General features: G+C 43.7%; 2 protein-coding genes across 6 annotated transcripts; one reads left to right on the forward strand and one right to left on the reverse strand.

Annotated features, from left to right (window-relative positions):
• Positions 1–89: 89 nt before the first annotated feature.
• Positions 90–5,799, forward strand: coasy (CoA synthase). Of its 4 annotated transcripts, XM_034570553.1 has the most exons (11): positions 90–284; positions 1,324–1,650; positions 1,735–2,036; positions 2,163–2,377; positions 2,492–2,623; positions 3,232–3,421; positions 3,574–3,638; positions 3,731–3,815; positions 4,006–4,103; positions 4,394–4,540; positions 4,657–5,799. In XM_034570553.1, exons 2-11 carry the CDS (start codon positions 1,367–1,369, stop codon positions 4,705–4,707), a joined length of 1,569 nt encoding a protein of 522 aa, XP_034426444.1. In that variant the 5' UTR covers positions 90–284; positions 1,324–1,366; the 3' UTR covers positions 4,708–5,799. The 4 variants fall into 4 exon arrangements, with proteins under 4 accessions (XP_034426444.1, XP_034426442.1, XP_034426445.1 ...); XM_034570551.1 differs by having other exon boundaries at positions 1,324–2,036; XM_034570552.1 differs by lacking the exon at positions 90–284 and adding an exon at positions 334–433 and having other exon boundaries at positions 1,324–2,036.
• Positions 5,800–6,254: 455 nt separating this feature from the next.
• Positions 6,255–15,712, reverse strand: LOC117752856 (myosin light chain kinase, smooth muscle-like). Of its 2 annotated transcripts, XM_034570550.1 has the most exons (17): positions 15,472–15,712; positions 14,864–15,033; positions 13,540–13,686; positions 13,286–13,438; positions 13,093–13,194; positions 12,081–12,211; positions 11,827–11,983; positions 11,283–11,594; positions 11,094–11,196; positions 10,769–10,972; positions 9,753–9,970; positions 9,004–9,127; positions 7,972–8,124; positions 7,623–7,752; positions 7,378–7,459; positions 7,075–7,215; positions 6,255–6,825 (listed from the first exon to the last, which is right to left on the reverse strand). In XM_034570550.1, the coding sequence occupies exons 1-17, from the start codon at positions 15,486–15,488 to the stop codon at positions 6,620–6,622; spliced, it is 2,550 nt and encodes an 849-aa protein (XP_034426441.1). In that variant the 5' UTR covers positions 15,489–15,712; the 3' UTR covers positions 6,255–6,619. The 2 variants fall into 2 exon arrangements, with proteins under 2 accessions (XP_034426441.1, XP_034426439.1); XM_034570548.1 differs by lacking the exon at positions 15,472–15,712 and having other exon boundaries at positions 14,864–15,229.
• Positions 15,713–19,344: the final 3,632 nt, after the last annotated feature.

The raw sequence follows: 19,344 nt of genomic DNA on the forward strand, positions 1-19,344 counted from the left end.
CAACCCCCCCCCCCCCCCCCCCCCCCCCCCGAAATGTGTGACACGGCCACACGTCACACACCCTTCAGCCAATCGGGGGGCAGGGTGGACAGTGACCACCCAGTGTAGTTGATGTGTGGGCGACTTCCACCAGTGTCAGTCTGGTTACTCTGACTGTGGTGGACTGAAGTGACCCGGCCCCTCGTTGAAGACCAGCAGGAGACCTGTCGTCCGTCGGGACCGATCTGCGGCTCCGCGACACGATTCATCCGCGAGTCTCGTCGCTGCAGCTCTGCTCGACACAGGTGAGCTCGTGCTAACGTGCAGAGGGCGCTCACCGGCCAGATTGTCACTTTCAGAGCAGGACAACAAGCGAACTGTAACTTTGCAGGATCCAGAATAACACCGTCAACTTTAGCTCCTTTCCATCGTGCATGTCCACGTTAGAATGAAGGTTTGTGATGCTAGTTCTTGTACAGGCAGGGGTGCTACATAGCTAGCTAGCTAGCCACGACTTTGCTGACACTCTTGTAACCTGACTCTAACCCTTCACCTCGGGTCAACTTGCTAGCTGCTATTGTGACGATAACACGCGTTGTGTCTGTGGAACATCGCGTGAACAGCTGTGTGGACTGTAAGAAGACATGTTAGCTCCCATGCTAAAGTCCTTCCTGCTAATGACACTTGGTATAAACATGGACAACTCGTTTCTGATTAGTCGACGACTGGTTATGATTCGGGTTGTCCAATCAGGCTGCTTGTGGGCGGGATCAGGAAAGAGGAAGTACCTTTTTTTTTTTTTCAATTCAAGTTAAATTAAAACTTATAATAATATAATTGAATATGATGTGATACAAACAAGACATGTCATACTTAAAATCATGAATGAAACAATGTCCACAAGACTGAGCCATGTTGAACAATAAGAAGATGCAGATAATATATAATAAAAAAACTCCTCCCAAACACTGACACAATGAACTATACTGTCACTTATTGTTTACATATTATTGTGACAATGTAAAGTATGAGGAGACATCTTTAAATGGCGGTGCTGATGTCAGAGGTGGTGAATCATTCCATTGTTGCAACTCAGAGAGACTGCAAGTCTGTTGACTATATTATCTCTAATTCCTAAAGCCTCTTAGCTTATCAGTAACTACACTGTGTGTAGCAATAGCATGTGAACAGCCCTGAGTGATGCAAGAGTCATAACCTAGATTGTTTTAAAGTATATATACAAGTATACAAACCTACAACATAAGCTTAATATAACGTAATGTACATATTGTTTTACTTTTTCTTTCTCTTTCTTCCTCGTCAGTGTTTTCCATCCTCTGACAGAAACTGTGACGGCCGTGAGTTCCCTGTGTTGTTCGCCAGTAACATGTCCATGTTCACCACGGGCATCCTTGTGCTGACGTCTCCTATCCACACTCTCCCGCTGCGCATCGCTCCAGTGCTCAGCTCAGCCGCTCAGCTCGTAGAGCGCACGCTGTACGTCCACCTCCACCCTGGGCTCAACTTGGGAAGTGGGAGTCAGCAGCGACCAGCTTTCATCCCGCCATTTGTGGACCTGTCAGCGGTCATCACCCGCCTTTACAGCAATGCGGCAGATATATGCGGGCACCTGGATATTCGGGTGTTGCTGACCAACGTCCGCGCTCAGTCCGGCAGTGTTACAAATGGCCCCTTCCCCACCCCACAGCCTCTGTCTCACTCCCCCGACGTGGTGCTCACAGACTTTCCCCTGCAGGACCCAGGTCAGTCGCATCAGGTGACCCAGTGTCTGCAGAAGTACACTGGCCGTTGCTATGTCTGTAGCCCCAGTCTGCCCTCGGTGCTGCTTCATCCACAGCTGATGAAGCTGCAGGAGAACGTGGAATGTGTGAAAGAGCCCGAGGGGAAAGCAGAACCTTTGGAAACGTATACTGATGTGGTGGTAGGGGGGACATTTGACCGGCTCCACGGGGCCCATAAGACGCTGCTCAACATCTCATGCCTGCTCGCCAACAGAAGGTTCCTCATTGGTGTGTGTGACCAAGCAATGCTGAAAAGTGAGTAGTTCAATGTTGGTACTCCCATTTAGGTAAACTTTCAGCGATCTCGTATTTTGGATGATCTGTGAAAACAACAATCACAAGGCAGTCTCACCCTCGTTATCCTTTTCCTCCTGTTCTCAGAAAAAGTGCTGAAGGAGCTGATTGAGCCCTACTCTCTGCGGGTTCAGATACTACAGGAGTTCCTGCAAGACATCAAACCGTCGCTGGAGGTTGAGATCGTGCCCCTCGACGACCCCTTCGGGGTGTCTGTGGTCGACCCCCTGCTGCAGTGCATTGTGGTTAGCGAGGAGACGAAAAAGGGAGGCGAGGCCGTGAACAAGAAACGCATTGAAAATGTAAGTTAACAGCGCGCATGGAAAAAGGAGATTTAAACATTGCATATTTTATTCACCATACATGCAACATTTTGGTATTGGCACATATTTGATGTTTTATGGTCTCTAAACCAGGGTCTTCCACCTCTCGTTCTTCACGAGATCCAGTTGCTGAAAGACGCCCACCACACTGAGACGGAGGAGGAGAAGATCAGCTCCTCTAGTCTCCGCTCTCGACTCCTGGGCACCCTCCTTACTCCGCCTAAAGTAGGTCCCATTGAAGAACTGTTAACATTTTGACAGTGCAGGTTAATGGACACCAGTATTAGTTATATGTTCAGTGTAACACATTGAGGGACTCGCAAGAAAAGCTCAGGAGCAGTAATATTTTTTTATCACAACTTTTCCGTACCCTAGATTAGGAAATTGTACATGGTGCACTTTTGATTTTCATTAACTCACTGAGTAAAAACGTTTTCATACAAGGGTCAAACAGGCTTTAATGTTTAACTGTTCTGAAAGGAGCTGTCTCATCCAGGTGAAAAAGTAACCGCTTTTCTTTTCAGCACATGACAAAGTACAGTCTCGTTTTTTTTTTTACTGTGAAACAAGTGGAAACTGAAATGTCATTCATACCATTTTGTCATGTCAGGAGATTTGTCAAATTCCTGTCCATTATTTTAAAGGGTTACTGGAAAAGGATGGTGTGTTTAAAAAAAATACCTTAAAGAAAAGGGACTATACAAATTTACAGCTTTGCCCATTCTTTGATTATTGATGGCCTTGTGTTTAGAGCTGTTGTATTGAAAATCCTAATTCTCAGCTTTTGTGTTCTGTGTCTTGCCCTCTCGTGTGTCCCCTGCTTCCTGTGCCAGGACACATCCCATCTCCCTCCCCTCCCGTACGTGATCGGCCTGACGGGAGGCAGCGGCAGCGGGAAGAGCTCCATCGCCAGGAGGCTGGAGGCTCTGGGTGCCGTCCGGATTGACTGCGACAAAATGGGCCACGAGGTGTATGAGCCGGGCGCAGCAGCTCATCACATGGTGCTGGAAGAATTTGGCTCAGGTGAGAAAACAGGTGGTGGGACTGTGGTTATTTTGTGACACCCCCCCACACACACAGTTTATTAATAAATATTTGCATCGTTTTGGTAAATGTTGCTGTGTGAAATCTAATGCATCTCCATACAATGACAATTAGTTTTTTTTCATTTGTAGATATTCTGAATGAAGACAAAACCATAAACAGACGGGCATTAGGAAAGAAAGTTTTTGGAAATCAGGTAATTCGACAGTATGTTTAAAAAAAAAAACGACATGTTACACTTCATCTCTGTGCATCGACAATTTACCAAAGATTCTGTTTTTCATGCAGGAGCGATTAAAAGTCCTGACAAATATTGTGTGGCCAGAGATAGCACGACTGGTGAAGAAGACAATCAGCCAAGCCAGAGAGGAAGGTAATGTAGGAACTTACATTTATTCATCTTAGTATTGAAGGACTGTCCCCTTTCTTTTCACAATCCCCTTCACTTAAAGCTAACCCACTGATCGCATTGACATATATACACAGATACAAATAAACAGTGCTTTCACTTTGTATTCGTAGAGACTCGACCTCCTGCTCATGTAAACCTTTGCTCTCTGCAGGTAAACAGGTGTGTGTGGTGGACGCAGCAGTTCTCCTGGAGGCCGGCTGGACGGACATGGTCCACGAGGTCTGGGTCACCGTCATCCCAGAGGACGAGGTAACGCGTTATGTGCTGGGACAGAACATCAGGACATCAGCCTGAGTGACTGTGATGAAAATGTGTTGGTGTAAAGGTGATGACTGCTTCACGTGTTCACATTTACTGTAGATGCATACCTGCGAAAATCAGGCGTCCTCACTGAATGCAGGATGCAGAAAAATAAGTTTCTCAATAATGGGTGAAAAAGAGGCTTTTAAATTCGTTTTTTTTTTTTTTTAATAAAAAGACCAGAAACTCCTCGTTAACCTCATGGACCTGCCTCCCTCTTGATTCCCCTCCTCCCTCAGGCGGTGTTGAGGATAACGGAGCGAGACGGTGTGGCTGCAGAAGATGCCGTGCGCCGACTAAGCAGCCAGTGGTCTAACGCCAAACAAGTGGAACACGCCAACGTGGTGCTCAGCACGCTGTGGGAACCAGAGGTCACGCAGAGACAGGTCAGACGCACATCACCCTTCAGTGTCGGGTTCATATATTTGCATTACATTAAATGATTTGAATCTTGTAGTATTTGTTTGTGATTTTCTTTCACTGGCTTTTATTTTTTTAAAAGGTGTTGAAAGCTTGGAATCTTCTTCAGAAGAGAATCCAACAGACACAGTAGGAGCATGTGTGGGTCCCTCCGTTGTCCTAATCAAGACCCGTGCTGTGCGAGTGAACCTCAGGCCTGGCGACACTTGCACAGAATCAACTGATCCACATGAGGAAACTTTGCCTTAGAAAGAAGCGCGAGCGGCCACGGTGCCTTTGCAGCGATCCCAGCATGCTTCCTCACATCTCTGACCAAGACTCGTCGACTTCCCACAGGTTTTTAAAGAGGTTTTGCTGAATGATGGCTGGATGAGGGAAAGAACTGACCTTGTGGCTGCCTTTAAACGGATACCATTTCTAAATATCAGTCCCAACATTCAGTCCTGAATCATTCATGATTGAAGACCAAACGTTTCTGCAAAGCCAGTATTTTAGTCAGCTGACGACACTTTACACGCTCTGTCCTCTTTTCATGGCGTCTATAACTAATATGAATGTAGCTTAGAAAAGAAACTAATATTAAAGGGAAAGAGGGAATTAAATGATGCATCTTTGTGGTTTCAGGGTTTGAGAAATGAAGGTTAATTTCATTTTTAGTATATAATGAATAACATGTGCGATAGATTTATAATATTACAGAATCTTAGTTTTCACGCTGAATGCAGGAAAATAAACTGGGCACTGGAGAAGATACAGATTTAGGTAAATCAAGCTCAGTCACTTGGATTGAATATGGAAATCCCCGCACTGCAGCAAGTCAGTAGACGTGGCCAGTAGACGAAACATGTCTCAATCAAATCTGCAGAATATTGGTTAATTGCAATCCAAGAGAATGTACCGGTACGATTTTATTTTGTCTAAGAGCCAGTAGTCACATGACCAACCTTCTACTTTAAGATCATGAGTATTAGTGTCTACGCAGCGGCCGCAGAGTAAATCCCAAAGTCGTGATGTGTTTGGCTTACGCTGGCTTTACTGTTGCAATACATAACAGTAAAATACTGCTTTTTCAATATTAAAGGCTTCTTCAGTGATGTGCCAGGTTGGTCTAAATAGAGCGAGATGTTTTGTCTTTTAATTTAATTGTCTTGCATGTAACCTGCAAACTCAGAGGATTGCTTTATAAAAATGGAACAAGCAGAATAATAAATTACACGTTTAAGCCACGAGTGACTCCTTGAGTTTTCTAATCAATTTGATCTGTTTTTATGTGATGTTGAAGTTTATTCCAACCCCTGTGTTCTTTTGTCAAATAACATGGACAGTTTCATGGCAGTCGTTCATCTCGTCCGCAAAGGAGGTTGTGTATTCGTTCCGTCTGTTATTTTGCAGGATTTAGAAGCTTCTGAACGGATTTCCACAGAACTTGGAAGGATTTGGTTTATGTCAAGAAAAACCCCATTAAATTGTGGTGCGGATCCGGTCACTTCTTTCCCCCGCTCTCTACTTTTTTTCAAAGTTTTCATTGACTTCTCAAAAGAATAATTAATGGATCTCAATTAAAAAAAGTTGCCGATCCAAATAGAAAACCAAATCTAGAATATTTCAATTTGGTGTCATAAAGGGAGAGGAGTTATGCAAGTTTGGATTTGAAAATAATAAATATGCCCATCACTGGTATATTTTTTAAAAAGTAGTTTTTTAATTTTTATTATAAATCATTCACATCTGAACAATATTTAAATGTGCAAAATGTACAATTTTCACGTGACTCGCTGTGTGAACAGAGTGAAGCTCAGCGCAGTAGCGTGATGTGACCTCAATAACTCACGAACCCTCTGCACTGGTGACTGAACATGGAAGGAAGCAGACTTAGAAAGTGCACGGATAACTGGTGCTGTGTGAAACAAAGGACTCTGGGTAATGCGTGTCCAAATCTCATTAATCCCTCTTGGGGAGCAACCACGTAGTCTTGAAATTACGAATGCAGCCAAACATTCAAATCTCTTCAGTCACTGATGTGGATCCTGTGGTTTGCTTCTCAGTCACATCTCCACTTGGAGTTTGGCGGAGCACATGGCCTCCCCCAGCTTGTTGCTGGCCCTGCACACATAAACCCCGGAGTCAGACGGCTCCAGATCGTCCAGAACCAGAGAACAGAGCCCGTCTTCGTTTTGCTCCACGGTCACTCTGCTGGACTCGGACACCGGCTTCTCATTCTGGAGCCACTTCACCTCCGGCTGTGGGTAACCTAAGAATGACACAATGAGCTGTAGAATCACAGACATAAGAACAGACCACTGGACAGGGAATAAAATAAAAATATACCAACATCAAACTACTGAACTGGTTGTATAAAAGGTAGAAGGTACCAAAACAACAAACAAGCAGTTTAGGTCTCGTTCCATTACAGTCAAAGCTTTTCAGAGGCATTGTTCTGTTTGCCGTTGGCACTTCTATAAAGTGGCAGGGCATGATTTAATGAAGTGCATCACTCTACCGTTGACGAGGCATCTCAGCTGAGCAGTTGCTCCTTTAGCAAGTGTGGTGTCCCTCAGGGCCTGCTGGAAGCAAGGTTCACTCTGAAGCTGCTTATCCAGCGACTGGATGGCCTCCTCAGCCTCCTGGCTCCATACTGGCTCTGGATGAGACGGAGGAGGATGATGAGGATGAATAAAACAGAAATTGATCACAAAAGGGTAAACTTGAAGTGACAATCTGAGACTGAGTCATCTGCCATATGTATGTAGCTCTAGGAAATTGGAGGGGGCAGTGTGTGTGTGAATCTATTTATCGGTCTCACCCTCAGAGGCGCTGCCAGGAGAGTCTGGCCTGTTGGAGAGGTTAGCCATCCGCTGCAGGGCCAAAACAGCCTTGCCAGTTTTCTAGAAGTTTTAAAGGACAAATCGCACTGGATGACAAACTACATTCACATCCCAGCTCCAGGCCTGTGCAGCACAATGGCTTTAAAAGGTCGTCATCAGGGAAGCTCTGATAAGAAAATTATACACCCGACCGACGCTGGACTAAAACCACTTTTTCTGTTACCTTCCACTTGCGCTTGGCCAGGAAACGTCTCATCTTTTCCTTCTTGAGGGATTTGGTGGGTCTGCAGCTCAGAGGGGTGAAAGAGACCATCCAGGGGTGGACGAGGGCCTCGGTACATGACAACCTACATCTGCAGAGCGAGAAGCACAGGCTGTCAAATTGCTGCCAGCAGCCTCCTGACTGTCCAGAACTTGGTTTGTAAATGTTCCTGCAAATGCTAGGAAATGTCACGAGGAGCAAAAAATGCTGAATGTCTGACAGAAGTAGAAAGTTTCGAACTGTCTGCGAACATCACGTGTACTTGTGGGACAGTTAAACACTGCTAGGATCAAATAGGAACCAGACCAACCTCTGGTCTTTCTTCAGCAGGGAGCTGATGAAGTCTTTGGCGTCGTCGGAGATGTCCTCAAAACTTTCCTGATCAAACTCGTAGCTGGCGGCAGCCACGAGGGAAAAGGTCTCGGCATCGCTGTTCCCCTGGAAGGGAGATTCTCCACTGAGCCTACCACACAAAACAGTGATGGTCTGTAAATAGGATGTTTCTAGCCTTGATGAAAACACACACCAAGGAAACTTCAGCACATGACATACATCTTATCTTATGGTGAAAAAGAAACTTCCTGGAAAGTGCCATGGTGTCTTCTTATGTTTATTTCTGGTACACACCAATACTGGAAATGTTCTTTGGTGAGAAATGCAGTGTTGCAATGAAATAAAAAGAATTGTTGTCATGTTACTGCCAAGTTTGTTTGAGAATATGTACATTACTATGTTTAGCATTTTAATACCATGTGCAATATTACTTACTTACTTATTACTTTCTCCCATTATCATTGCTTTTGCCACTAAATTTAGGATAAGTTATGTCTTTTATTTCTGTTGATGTTTCAAAAAGGCACTGGTTCTGGTTTATATTTTCACTTATACACTTTATATTTACTTTACTTTTTATTCTTAATACTCTATTGACTCTATTATATATTGTACTGTTACTGTAATCTTGGAGCAAGTTTCTTATAAAAAGAACCATTATACTAATGTAATGTTATGGGCGACTTGGGAAATGCCAAAATGTCACCAGGAGATGGCACCAAATCTGTGTTTGTAGAGATACAGTGTTTGAGATTTTTAATATTATTATATATACAGACACCGGATTAAAAATGAAGGAATTCAAATCAGTAATATATTTGTTACTTTTAACTACCTTCATCATTGTGACATATGAAGGCAAATTGTTGAATAAAGATCAAAGTATTAAGATGTATGGTGGGTTCTTGTTCCTCCTTCCATTCTTTCCTGAGCTGGTTACTGTGACTTTATGTCGAGTTATGTCAAAATAACACACGGTACAAGAACTGTCCGCCGCCGTTCAGCTTACAAGATGTAGCAGATGACTCCGATGCTCCACATGTCCGTCTCCAGGCCCACGGGCTCGTAGTTGATCACCTCTGGGGCCGCGAACTCGGGCGTGCCGTGCATCACCATCAGAGGTTTACCGTCCTCTAAAAAGCAGGAGGAGAGGGAAAAAACATGTTCACGTATACAGACTGTTGCCCTCGATGTTTTTGCATTGGCTTGTTTGCATTAGCCTATTTACAGTTGGCCCTAGCCTTCTCTAAATAGACCACCCAGTGTGGAGCTGTTGCATCTGGAGTGTCACATTATTTCTGCCTGAATCGGCAGCACATGCTTTCAGCTGAGCTAATAGAGATATAGTTGCCCGTTTAAGGAGTTGTTATGATCTAATGGACGTTGTAAAACAAGTAGGAATTCAGAAAACACCCCTCGATGTTATGTTTGCAAGGTTTAAATACGCTCAACTCTGCAGTTGGGACAATATAAAAAATATAAATTGTAACAATTAAACAATTATAATATCATTAAGTATTTTATTACTCATTCTGCACAAAGCTTATGGCTGCAGGTTTGGCTGCAAAAGCACCAACTGTTCCCAACACACAAACAGGCCTTATCAGGATCTTTGCCATTTCCTGATTCGTTGTATTCTTTTTCGAGATCACACAGCCATCAGATGACAAACACGTCCCCAGTGAGCAACTGCAAATCCTGTTTTCCAGAGAACTACCCCTCCTCCTAAAAAAACAACAAAGGTCCCATCAAACTCACCCAGTTGACTTGCTAGGCCGAAGTCGATGATCTTGATCCGCGTGCCGCTGGTGTCCACGCACACGATGTTCTCCGGCTTGAGGTCGAGGTGCACGATGTTCTTCTTGTGGACGTACTGCATGCCCTCCAGGATCTGCTGCATGTAGCTGACGCTGGCCGGCTCCGTGTGCTCGAAGTTGTCGTCCACGATGCGTTCGAAGAGCTCGCCGCCTGCAATGCTGGGCAGAGGGATTATAACATGACATTCAGGTCTGCGCATCAAAGAAAAAAAAACTGTCAGCTCATTTGTAATGTGAACTTTCTTTATTAATAATTTGTTATCTTATTTTTGTCCCAGTAAAAACAGCTTCAATCTTTTATCAAACCAGAATTGCCACCCTGCAGTTGGATGCCTGCCAGCCAGTAAAGTTTCAGTCTATATACTCCTATGAGGTCACTGTGACCTTTGACCGCCGAAATCAAAATCCGTTCATCTTTGAGTCCGAGTGAACATTTGCAGCAAGTTCAAAGAAATCCCCTCAAGGTGTTTTTTCAGAACTGTTGCCACAAGATCAATAACGTGTTTTGTGGAGTCACAGCGACTCTGACCTTCGACCGCCAAATTCTAATCAGTTCTTCCTTGAGTTCAAGTGAACTTTGAAACAGATTTAAAGAAATTCCCACAAGACGTTCCTGAGCTGAAAAGATTCCCCATCAAGTTTTATCAACTGAAAATCTTATTTCCATTAAATCATTCTGAAATGTAAATATAATCCTTAATCCAAATGTTAATCTAAAAAAATTAACGAATCCATCAAATTTGAATATGCTCTTTATACATCGTCCCATAGGTTTGCTGGGATGTTATGGTCCGACTGGTTTCAAGCGCAATCTTTTTTGTCCCAGTGAATCTCATGTTAACACCATAGAAACCTTAATGGCGTGATACCAGTGATTCCCCCCACGCTGCCTGCTTGCCTTCAGTAGAAGATACCGTGGTTGCATCTTTCTGTGTCACAACTTTTAGTGTTACTTACTACTCCAGGACCATGACCAGCTCGGAGCGCGTGTCGTACGCAGCCAGACACTGGACCAGCTTCGGGTGGTGGAGACAGTTCATCAGCTCAATTTCCTTGCGGGCCGCCGTCTTTTCCTTGGAGGTCCGCCCTCGGTAGAACTTCCCCGCAAACGCATCACCGGTCTCTTTATGGGACAACCGGAACACCTGGCCATACTTCCCACTGGATTTTGTTTTTACATCCAAAGCAAATAAGAGGAACAGTAAGTTGTTGTTTCAGTGGTTTTCAATCGGACAACTTGAAGGATTTTATCCATCTATGAATGCCATGGATCGGTGCTTACCATCCCAGGATTTCATGCACGTTGTAGTGGTCCCCGACCTTGTGTTTTGTGTCTACGGTCACTGTGACGTACGGCTTCGGCTCCTCCTCCTTCTTCTTTTCCTCTTGAGACACAGAATAGAAAAAAAGTCAGCACATTTCTCATGACGCAGATCACAAAAATGTCTGCCTCCGAAAGGTCACCACTCACTCGCCGTCGCCATCTTGATACAGTCGGACTCCTGGCTCGGTTCACTCACTCCCGCCGAGTTGTAGGCCCGGACGCGGAAGCGGTACTGGCCCAGAGGCTCCAGGCCCGAGCGGATGTGGTAGGACGTGTTCTTGCAGCGGCTCCATGCTTCGGTCCAGCCGGCGGGCTTGTCCGGGCCCTCGTCTAGGACCTCCACGATGTAACCCAACACGGCCGTGCCGCCGTCGTAGCTGGGGCCAGTCCAGGACAGGACCAGGGACTGAGTGGACAGCTTGGAGGTGACAGGGTGGGATGCTGGTGGGTCGGGTCGGTCTGAGGGAACATGGACACAAGATATTAGATTTAGAAGTGGCTAATTCCCAATTCATAGTTCTCCTCTCTTATTTCAGTGATTTCTTGTTTAGATCATTTTACATAAGTGCAACAGGAAATATCAAAAAGCATCTTTCCTTCGTGTCCAGTATCTGAAGATGCATTTAGAGAAGATTAAATACCAGAGTTGCATCATTTGAAATCCCAGAGGTAGACGTGAAAGACAACTCACCGACGACACTGAGGGAGACCGTGTGCTGTGCGGAGCCTTTTCGGTTTCGTACGATCACGGTGTACGAGCCTGAGTCGTCTGCACAGGCCTGAGAGATCTCCATACTGCTCTGGGTCTTATTGCTCCTGACAGACACCCTCGGCCCCCTGACTAGAACCTGAAGAACAAGATGAGTGGAAGATGGTGGTTTTCAAAGCCTGAAAGCAAACAAACTGATGTGAAGGTGCAGCCACTGGGACTTGTATCACTCTTACTTTGTCTCTGTTGTAAATCCAGCAGCAGGCCACAGGGACCGAGCAGCTCCTGAACTCACAGTGTAGCCGGGCCTGCTCTCCTACCCGAGCCTCCACCTGCTCAGGTGGGTCAAGAAACTCCACAGCAGGTCCTGAGGGGAATCAAAAGGCAGTAAACTGTTACTTGATTTGGTCTCTAACTGGACGTGTTGTCCTCTGCTCCCCTTTTCTCAGTGGAGACTTTTGTTTGAAGGTAGAAATCTCTGTGGAGACTGAAGAAGGAGGTGGATTTACAGGTGTGTGCTGTGGTAGGAGGGGGGTTTAAGAAGAATCTAACCAATCACATGTGAGCAATCATGTTCGGTTGCAGCGGCAAATAATGCAATCAACTAAAGAGCCAGTTTCTCTGCCAAATAGTTGCTGCAATCCGAAATGTTTGTCTGTAGACTGCGACAGTAATGAGTTGAATTTAAAATTCTATTCAGATTGCTGCTTCCCTTTTCTTTTTTAAAAGCATACTTCATGTTAATTAAATTATTTTCACAGCTTAACAAGGTGTGACATCCTCTGCCCTAAACCCTCAACACGAGCAGTGGCTGCATCTACTCTCTGGAGCATCTTACCAAATCATATCAGAACCACTCAGACCCTAGAAACATTTAAATCATCGCTCAAGACCAACTTCTTCTCACTTATTTTAAAGTTTGAGAAACTTGATTTCATTGGTTATCGTGCAATAGTTTCATTCTTACTTATCTATGATGTTTAACTTTTTATTTCTTAAATTTTCTGTTTATTCTCTGTTTTTAAATGTGCTTTTAGATTATTTTATTTATATTTTAGGCCTTTTCACCACATTGGTCAGCAGTGGTTGATTTAAACTATGCTATAAAAATAAACTCTGACAAAAGTTTACTAAATTGTAAGAGGAAAAGAAAAGAAAGAGTGAGTTTGTGGGTGTGTATCAATACAAAGATTTTTTTTTTTAATCAAGCTCAACTAACTCTTGCTTTTTCTTATCTCTGTGTTTTACCTTTTGAAGCTGGGACCGACTTGGTGTTTTCACGTGACGCGACCTTGACCTCACTGTGCAGCTTGTGGTTGCTTGTTCTGGGGATTTCCTTTGTCGTTGGTCCTGTATCAAACAGAGTGAAACGTGTTTTACTGCACGCAGATCGATTCAATGCGTTTCATTCACGTGCACGTATGTTGACTCCATGCTTTACCTGTGATGTGTAACGCAGCGCTGCTTGACCGTTTCCCAGCAGCGTTCTCCGCTGTGCACGTATATGTCCCAGCATTTCCACGTGAACACCGATTCAGAACCATAACGGCGACACTATTCTTGAAGGAAGTGCCACTTGAATGCATCTTCTCACCTACATGACAAGATGGATACACACATATTGTAACAGGGGTTGATTACAATCATTCATTTGCGGTTAATGGCCTTTTCTGGGTAGGATCATCAGTCACTTACCATTGTGTAGCCAGGAAATGCTCAGGGGCTGACTTCCTGTGATAACACCTTGAAATGTAGCATCGCTTCCTTCACAGACCGCACAGTCCTGGAGAGGCTCTTTGAAGTGAGGTGATGAGGGGGCCTGCACTCGAGTCTGTCTCGCATCTTAACAAGAGATTAGGAGTCAAGGACAATGGATTAGGTTTTCAAACATGCTTCACTTGATTGCAAACTGTGTCCGCCGGTGTTTCCTCTCAACCGGTGACCCATCAGGATGGGCCACGGATGAAAATCTTGAGCTGATGTTTCAATAGAAGGACATTAGGAGGTTTTCACTGATGTACGCTTGTTGCAAATGTTCACGTCGTCTGATATCAGCTCCGCCAAAAGAGGTTGTTTTCACCCGTCCCTTTGTCTGGTGGTTGGTTTGTTTGTGAACAAGATTACACGAAGATAATTGGACGGATTTCCATGGAACTTGGCGGAAGGATGCAGTGCGGGCCAGGAAAGAGCCCATTCAATTTCTATGCAGATCCGGATCAGGGGGCAGATCCAGGATTTTTTCACATTGCGAAATCGGGCGTTTGAATTTAAGGGAAGTGTCGGGCCTTGGTGGGGGGGTGCACTCTGCTGGCCAGTACAAATAGGAAACTCTAGACTGATGTGGATGTTTGATATTTGTCTGTTTTACCTTCAGGTTCTCTCGGCTCATTTGTCCCCTGTGGTTGTACAGTTAGGGGCAATGTGACATGTTTTCCCACCGCATGTGTGTTTGCACAGCAGGATAAGCAATGGGTGGTCCCCCCAGTGTGTGGTGGAATGTTGTGTGTGTGTGTGTGTGTGTGTGTGTGGGGGGGGGGGGGCAGTTGTTACTCATGTGTCGGGGACTTAAATCTATCTACATAGTCACATTATGGGGACTTGTCTTCCTTATAAGGACAAAAGACAAGTCCCTATGATGTAAATAAATTAATTTAAAGTGAAGACGTGTGTGTGTGTGTGTGTGTGTGTGTGTGTGTGTGTGTGTGTGTGTGTGGCAAGTTGCATGTCACCCCTACCACATTTACATAACTACAAAAACAGCCCATTTCACAATAACATGGTTATTTACAAATGCTGCACCCTTGGCTTTTACTTTAACAAGTCTTGAACTGGCCTCAGGTGAGTTAAGCTTGTTTCACATGTGCAATCAAACAGATTCCATTATTCCTGGATTTACCCAAAGGACTTTGCACTGTCTTCATGCAACAGGTTCAAGTTGAACGAGCTCAAAGTAAAACCCTGACACACCCACAGTGGGTTGCATTGGGACAAATGTTTAAAATACTTTTCAAGTGTTTACCTGTTGCAGACGAGACTCCCAGTTTGTTGTTTCCCAGCAGCTTCTTGTGTGTGGTATCCAGTCCGTTCTCTTCCCTTTTCTTCTCCACGCACACGGGTCTGGCTTGAGGCTTGAGGGCCAGTCGGAAGGTGGACACATAGGTCTTTGGCTTCTGTCCGTCTTTGTCCATCCTGCAGCAGAAGTGATGAACAGACATGTGTTTCACTCTGTCACTCCTCACTCAGACCCCCTATCTCTCTGTTGGCTGTGGTTTCCTTTCACACTGCATGTAAGCATAGGGTGAAGCAAACATGTTGCATCGCTCGCCCTGTCTCTGTTCACACATCCTCTCAGACGTGAACAGGAGGAGCCTCTGCTTTCAGACGGCCCCTGGAATCCCTACCCACTCTTAGCCCCACAGTTTACAGGGGAAAAAAGACAGTTTTATCAGAAAGGCAAATGAACCACACATGTTCAGCCCCCACTGTTCCTCTGGACTGAGAACAGAGGGACAGACACACGCACACGAGATATATTAAGCAAGAGAAGGAAATGTGTGGGAAGTCAAAACATTCAAGCTGAAGACAAAAGAAACAAACACTACAGAAGAATCGAAACGCATGTTTTACCTGAAGCCCCTCCTCATAAAGATTGTTTCCCTTTCTCAGAATGCAATCACAGTTTCCCTCCGTCAACTTCTTCTCAGCATTTTATTTCTCGTAAACAGCTCTTCCCTGTAAACACTTGGCACACTGCAGGTCCAGCCTCGGTGCTGCAGTCACCTCAGGAATCAAGAAGAGCCAGTAGGGCAGCTTTTTCATGTGAGCGTTTACTCTGCGGCGCGACTCTCAACAAGTAGATGGAGACGATAGAAGCTACTATTTTAAACCGTGGACATCCGGGGTGGTGTTTCTTTGAATGAAAGTGGAGAGGTGGGATCCTGTGACCACAAACAGTGAAGCTCCACCTGTAAACAAGACACCTTTTATTCTGTTGATATGGAAATGGATACAGCTACTGGTTGGGTGTGTCTCCGAGCTGTGCTTTCATTTGTCTTTTGTTGGATTGTTGCTGCAGACGGAGTGGTTTTTTATCTTGTACATATTCAAAGTCGATGAAGACAGTTAATTGGCCTTTAGGGTTTTTTTTCAACAGTTTCCGTGAAGATCTGGAACGATCTCATAGATTCTCTCATTTCACTTGGAGCGCCTGAAGAAAAGATTTAGTCTCTATGTGCATTTTTTCTAAATGTTACTCCATGTACCTGCAAACTGTAAATGTACATTGATTTTGGCATAAACCATTACTCTACCCTAACCCTCTTACAAAAACACCAAATACCACAACGCTTCAACAACACCAATAATGATTTGATAATATTTATTTTCTAAATGGTTCCCCTCAAAGAAATGAGTGTTTTCGCTGTGGTTTCAAATGGACACGTGTCAGTGCAAGAATGTAAGGAAACTATTAGTCTACAGGGGCTGGTATCAATAAGCAGGACCATATGTGTGGGAGGCACATCATTTACTTTAGGCTGCAAACATGTCCCCTGGTACAAGCAGCACGCTGATTGATGGAGCAGACATGGACGAGAGCTTAACTCTTTACTGACGGACGGACTCACGCTGTCCCACTTCTGATGTTATGTTATGTCACAAATATTCCAATATTAACCTTATTAAGACAAAAGTCTGAATAAGACCATGTAAACAGAATTTTTCCTTTTTCATCATCTTATTCAGAATAAAGTCAACTATTGGTGTCCATATAGTCAATGTTTACATATATGTGAATTATTAAATGAATAAAAATGGTTTAACACCGATGAACGACAGTAACTACAGACAGTTTAAGTCTGTGTACAGCACTCTATCTATATATAGCCTATCTACGCACAATATCTGTTCCTGTTTATTCAGCGTTCTTATCTATTTAATCTACAATCTACAAAGTAATTCATCATTTTAAATACTTGATTATAGCATTTCTAAGGTTACCACACAAAATCTCAGTTTCTCCTTCAGAATGATTAGATATTTTTACTGCTACATTTGTGTGATACAACCAATTCAATTCCTTTATTTAGGCTCCAAAACATCCCAGGAAACTTAAAAAGTGGGAAGCTAGCAGCTTCAGCTTTGGCTAGACTGTCTCGTCAGAGTGTCGACACTGCAGTTGATTTTATTTATTTACCTGGGAAATTTTATTGCACATTCTCATTGCTGAATCTGGTTTCAACTCTGAATCAGCCTGACTCACTGTTTTGCCCAAATACAAAGCTAATCTTAGTTTGTGATTATGACCAGCTGAGTTTCGTTGCTTTTTTCTCTAAAATGAAAAAATATATTTTTTCCCCTACCCTAATCGTGTGATATAACGTTGTAACTAAGCTGTTAACGTCAAAATGGATTTATCAATTACAGGAACCTCACCATAGCACCTTAGCTTGCACGACAGCGGTTGTTGCAGTTTGTTTTTCACAAACTCTTGGTCTTAATTAATTGTTTTTCCAAATATGTGGTTTGTGCCAATAGGATTTGACTGTTTCTTTTCTTTAACTGATATTCGTAGTTCTGAAATGTGTAAAGATAAATCAAAGTACATAAAAGCCCCCATGAGACATTCCCCATGGGAGACATTGACTGATAACCGAGATCCAGCTTTGGCAAATCCTCCTGAAAGAGTCATATAAGGAAAAGTAATATCACTGAAAATGCTTTAGTGCATTAGTTTGCCCTATATGGAGCTTCCAATATGGATCATGCATATTATACTAAGAGGTTTCATTTTAATGGTCTCAATGCCCCCCATCTTTCCTCAGAAATGATCCTTATCAGACGGAAAGCAACAGTACAGGCCTCAAGGAATTCAAAACAGGAAAAGCAAAGAGTGGGAAGGACAATGTTCTCCGTCTGTGACATAACACGCCAACTATGGTAATCGTTTTACTTCTGGTTCGCATTAAGTCTGTCAAAGCAAAGCTCTGTGTGAAGTCTTTTCCTGCCTGTTCCCACAAGCCCTTTCAAACAAATCCAGACGCCATCACTTCATGAAAACGACATGGACACGGGTCAAATATTTAAAAAAGCATGTTTTTAGCTTTAAAGTGATTGTGCAGTTTTCAGAAAGGATATTTCAAACTGGACCAACCTGCTGTTGAACACCTCACACTGCAGAAATGATCCGTCCAGAATTGACGGCCGCAAAGGAGATGGTCCGATCAAGACTAGTGGAGTCCCCCAAATCCCTCTGGTGAACTGAATGTGAGAAGAGCACTTTTAAAATGGATGTTCTTCTTTATCTCCGCAGCCTGAATTTCGTTTCAGGCAAATGAGAACAAACAAATTAGAAGAGTCAGCAATGAGCAGAAGAAGGACAACCCCTTACATCTGTCATGTAAAAGTCTTCTCTGGTCATAGACACCTTTTGGGGGGGGATTCAAATCTGTTTTCTGTTTCCTTATCTTCCCTTTAAGTTTCCTTATCTTCCCTTTAAATGTCCAAAGAGCCCACTGTGATTCAGGGGTTTAGTGACGACAGACTAAATTAGAGAAAACAGTGTCTGAAATCAAAAAGAACGGTGGTTTCTTCTCAGCCTGGATTCTGGCTTCAGCTCCAAGAAAGCGGGGAGAAGAAAAACTCTGAGGAGATGGAAGCAGAAGCTGTGGTGCAGCTGGAGGCCTCGGCCCTTTTCCAGCCCGTGGAAGTGGCATCAGTTTTCCTGCAGCTGATTCTGATCCATATGTTGGTGGAGAAGCTCTTTGGGGAAGAGTTTGGTCTTCAAAAGGAGCGAAGAAGCCCAGAAGGAAGCTCCGGTGGTGAAACAGCTACCACCCATTCTGAGACTGAGACAGAGAAGCAATCTTTTATGAAAATTCTCTCATTATTTTGCAGTTTGTTTATAGAATATTTTAGAGAGACAGGCTAATGTGTGATTTCATGGTACTTCATCTGTTTGAATAGCAGTTCAGCACCTGTAAAGATACAGTAACGGCGACTTGAATAAAGTTAATCAGAATTAATTTGATAAAGTGTCAGCAAATTAGTTTGCTACCAACCCTTTTATCGAATGCTTACAGAAGAGGAGAAGTGCAAAAGAATAAACAGCACAGTTTTTAAGAACTAATTCAATCACTTGTTTTAGAAAAAAAGGAGTTTGGAGATTAATGTGTAAAAATATCCCACACATAAATGGTAATAACATTAAAATCATGATGAGGCTAAACAAAGAGACATGTTGCAAAAGGTTGGATTAATCATTATTAATGGTTTTTGATTGATATCACACTTAGCCCAAAAAAATGTCAAACCTAAACCTAACTCTACATCCCTCCCACGGCACAGTTTGTTAAATAACTGCTCGGAGGAAGTACAGGAAGTCTGCTGTAACTGTAATCCTTCATTTGTCTGACACCGCGACTGCGAGTGAAGAAATAAAAGCAGAGACGGAGGCAGTGAAAGGAATTCATAGCCTAATTTGAAAGAGAATCCTTTTTTCTT

This window comes from Hippoglossus hippoglossus, chromosome 19 (genome assembly GCF_009819705.1).
Source record: "Hippoglossus hippoglossus isolate fHipHip1 chromosome 19, fHipHip1.pri, whole genome shotgun sequence".
In the NCBI taxonomy this organism is placed as follows: Eukaryota; Metazoa; Chordata; class Actinopteri; order Pleuronectiformes; family Pleuronectidae; genus Hippoglossus; species Hippoglossus hippoglossus.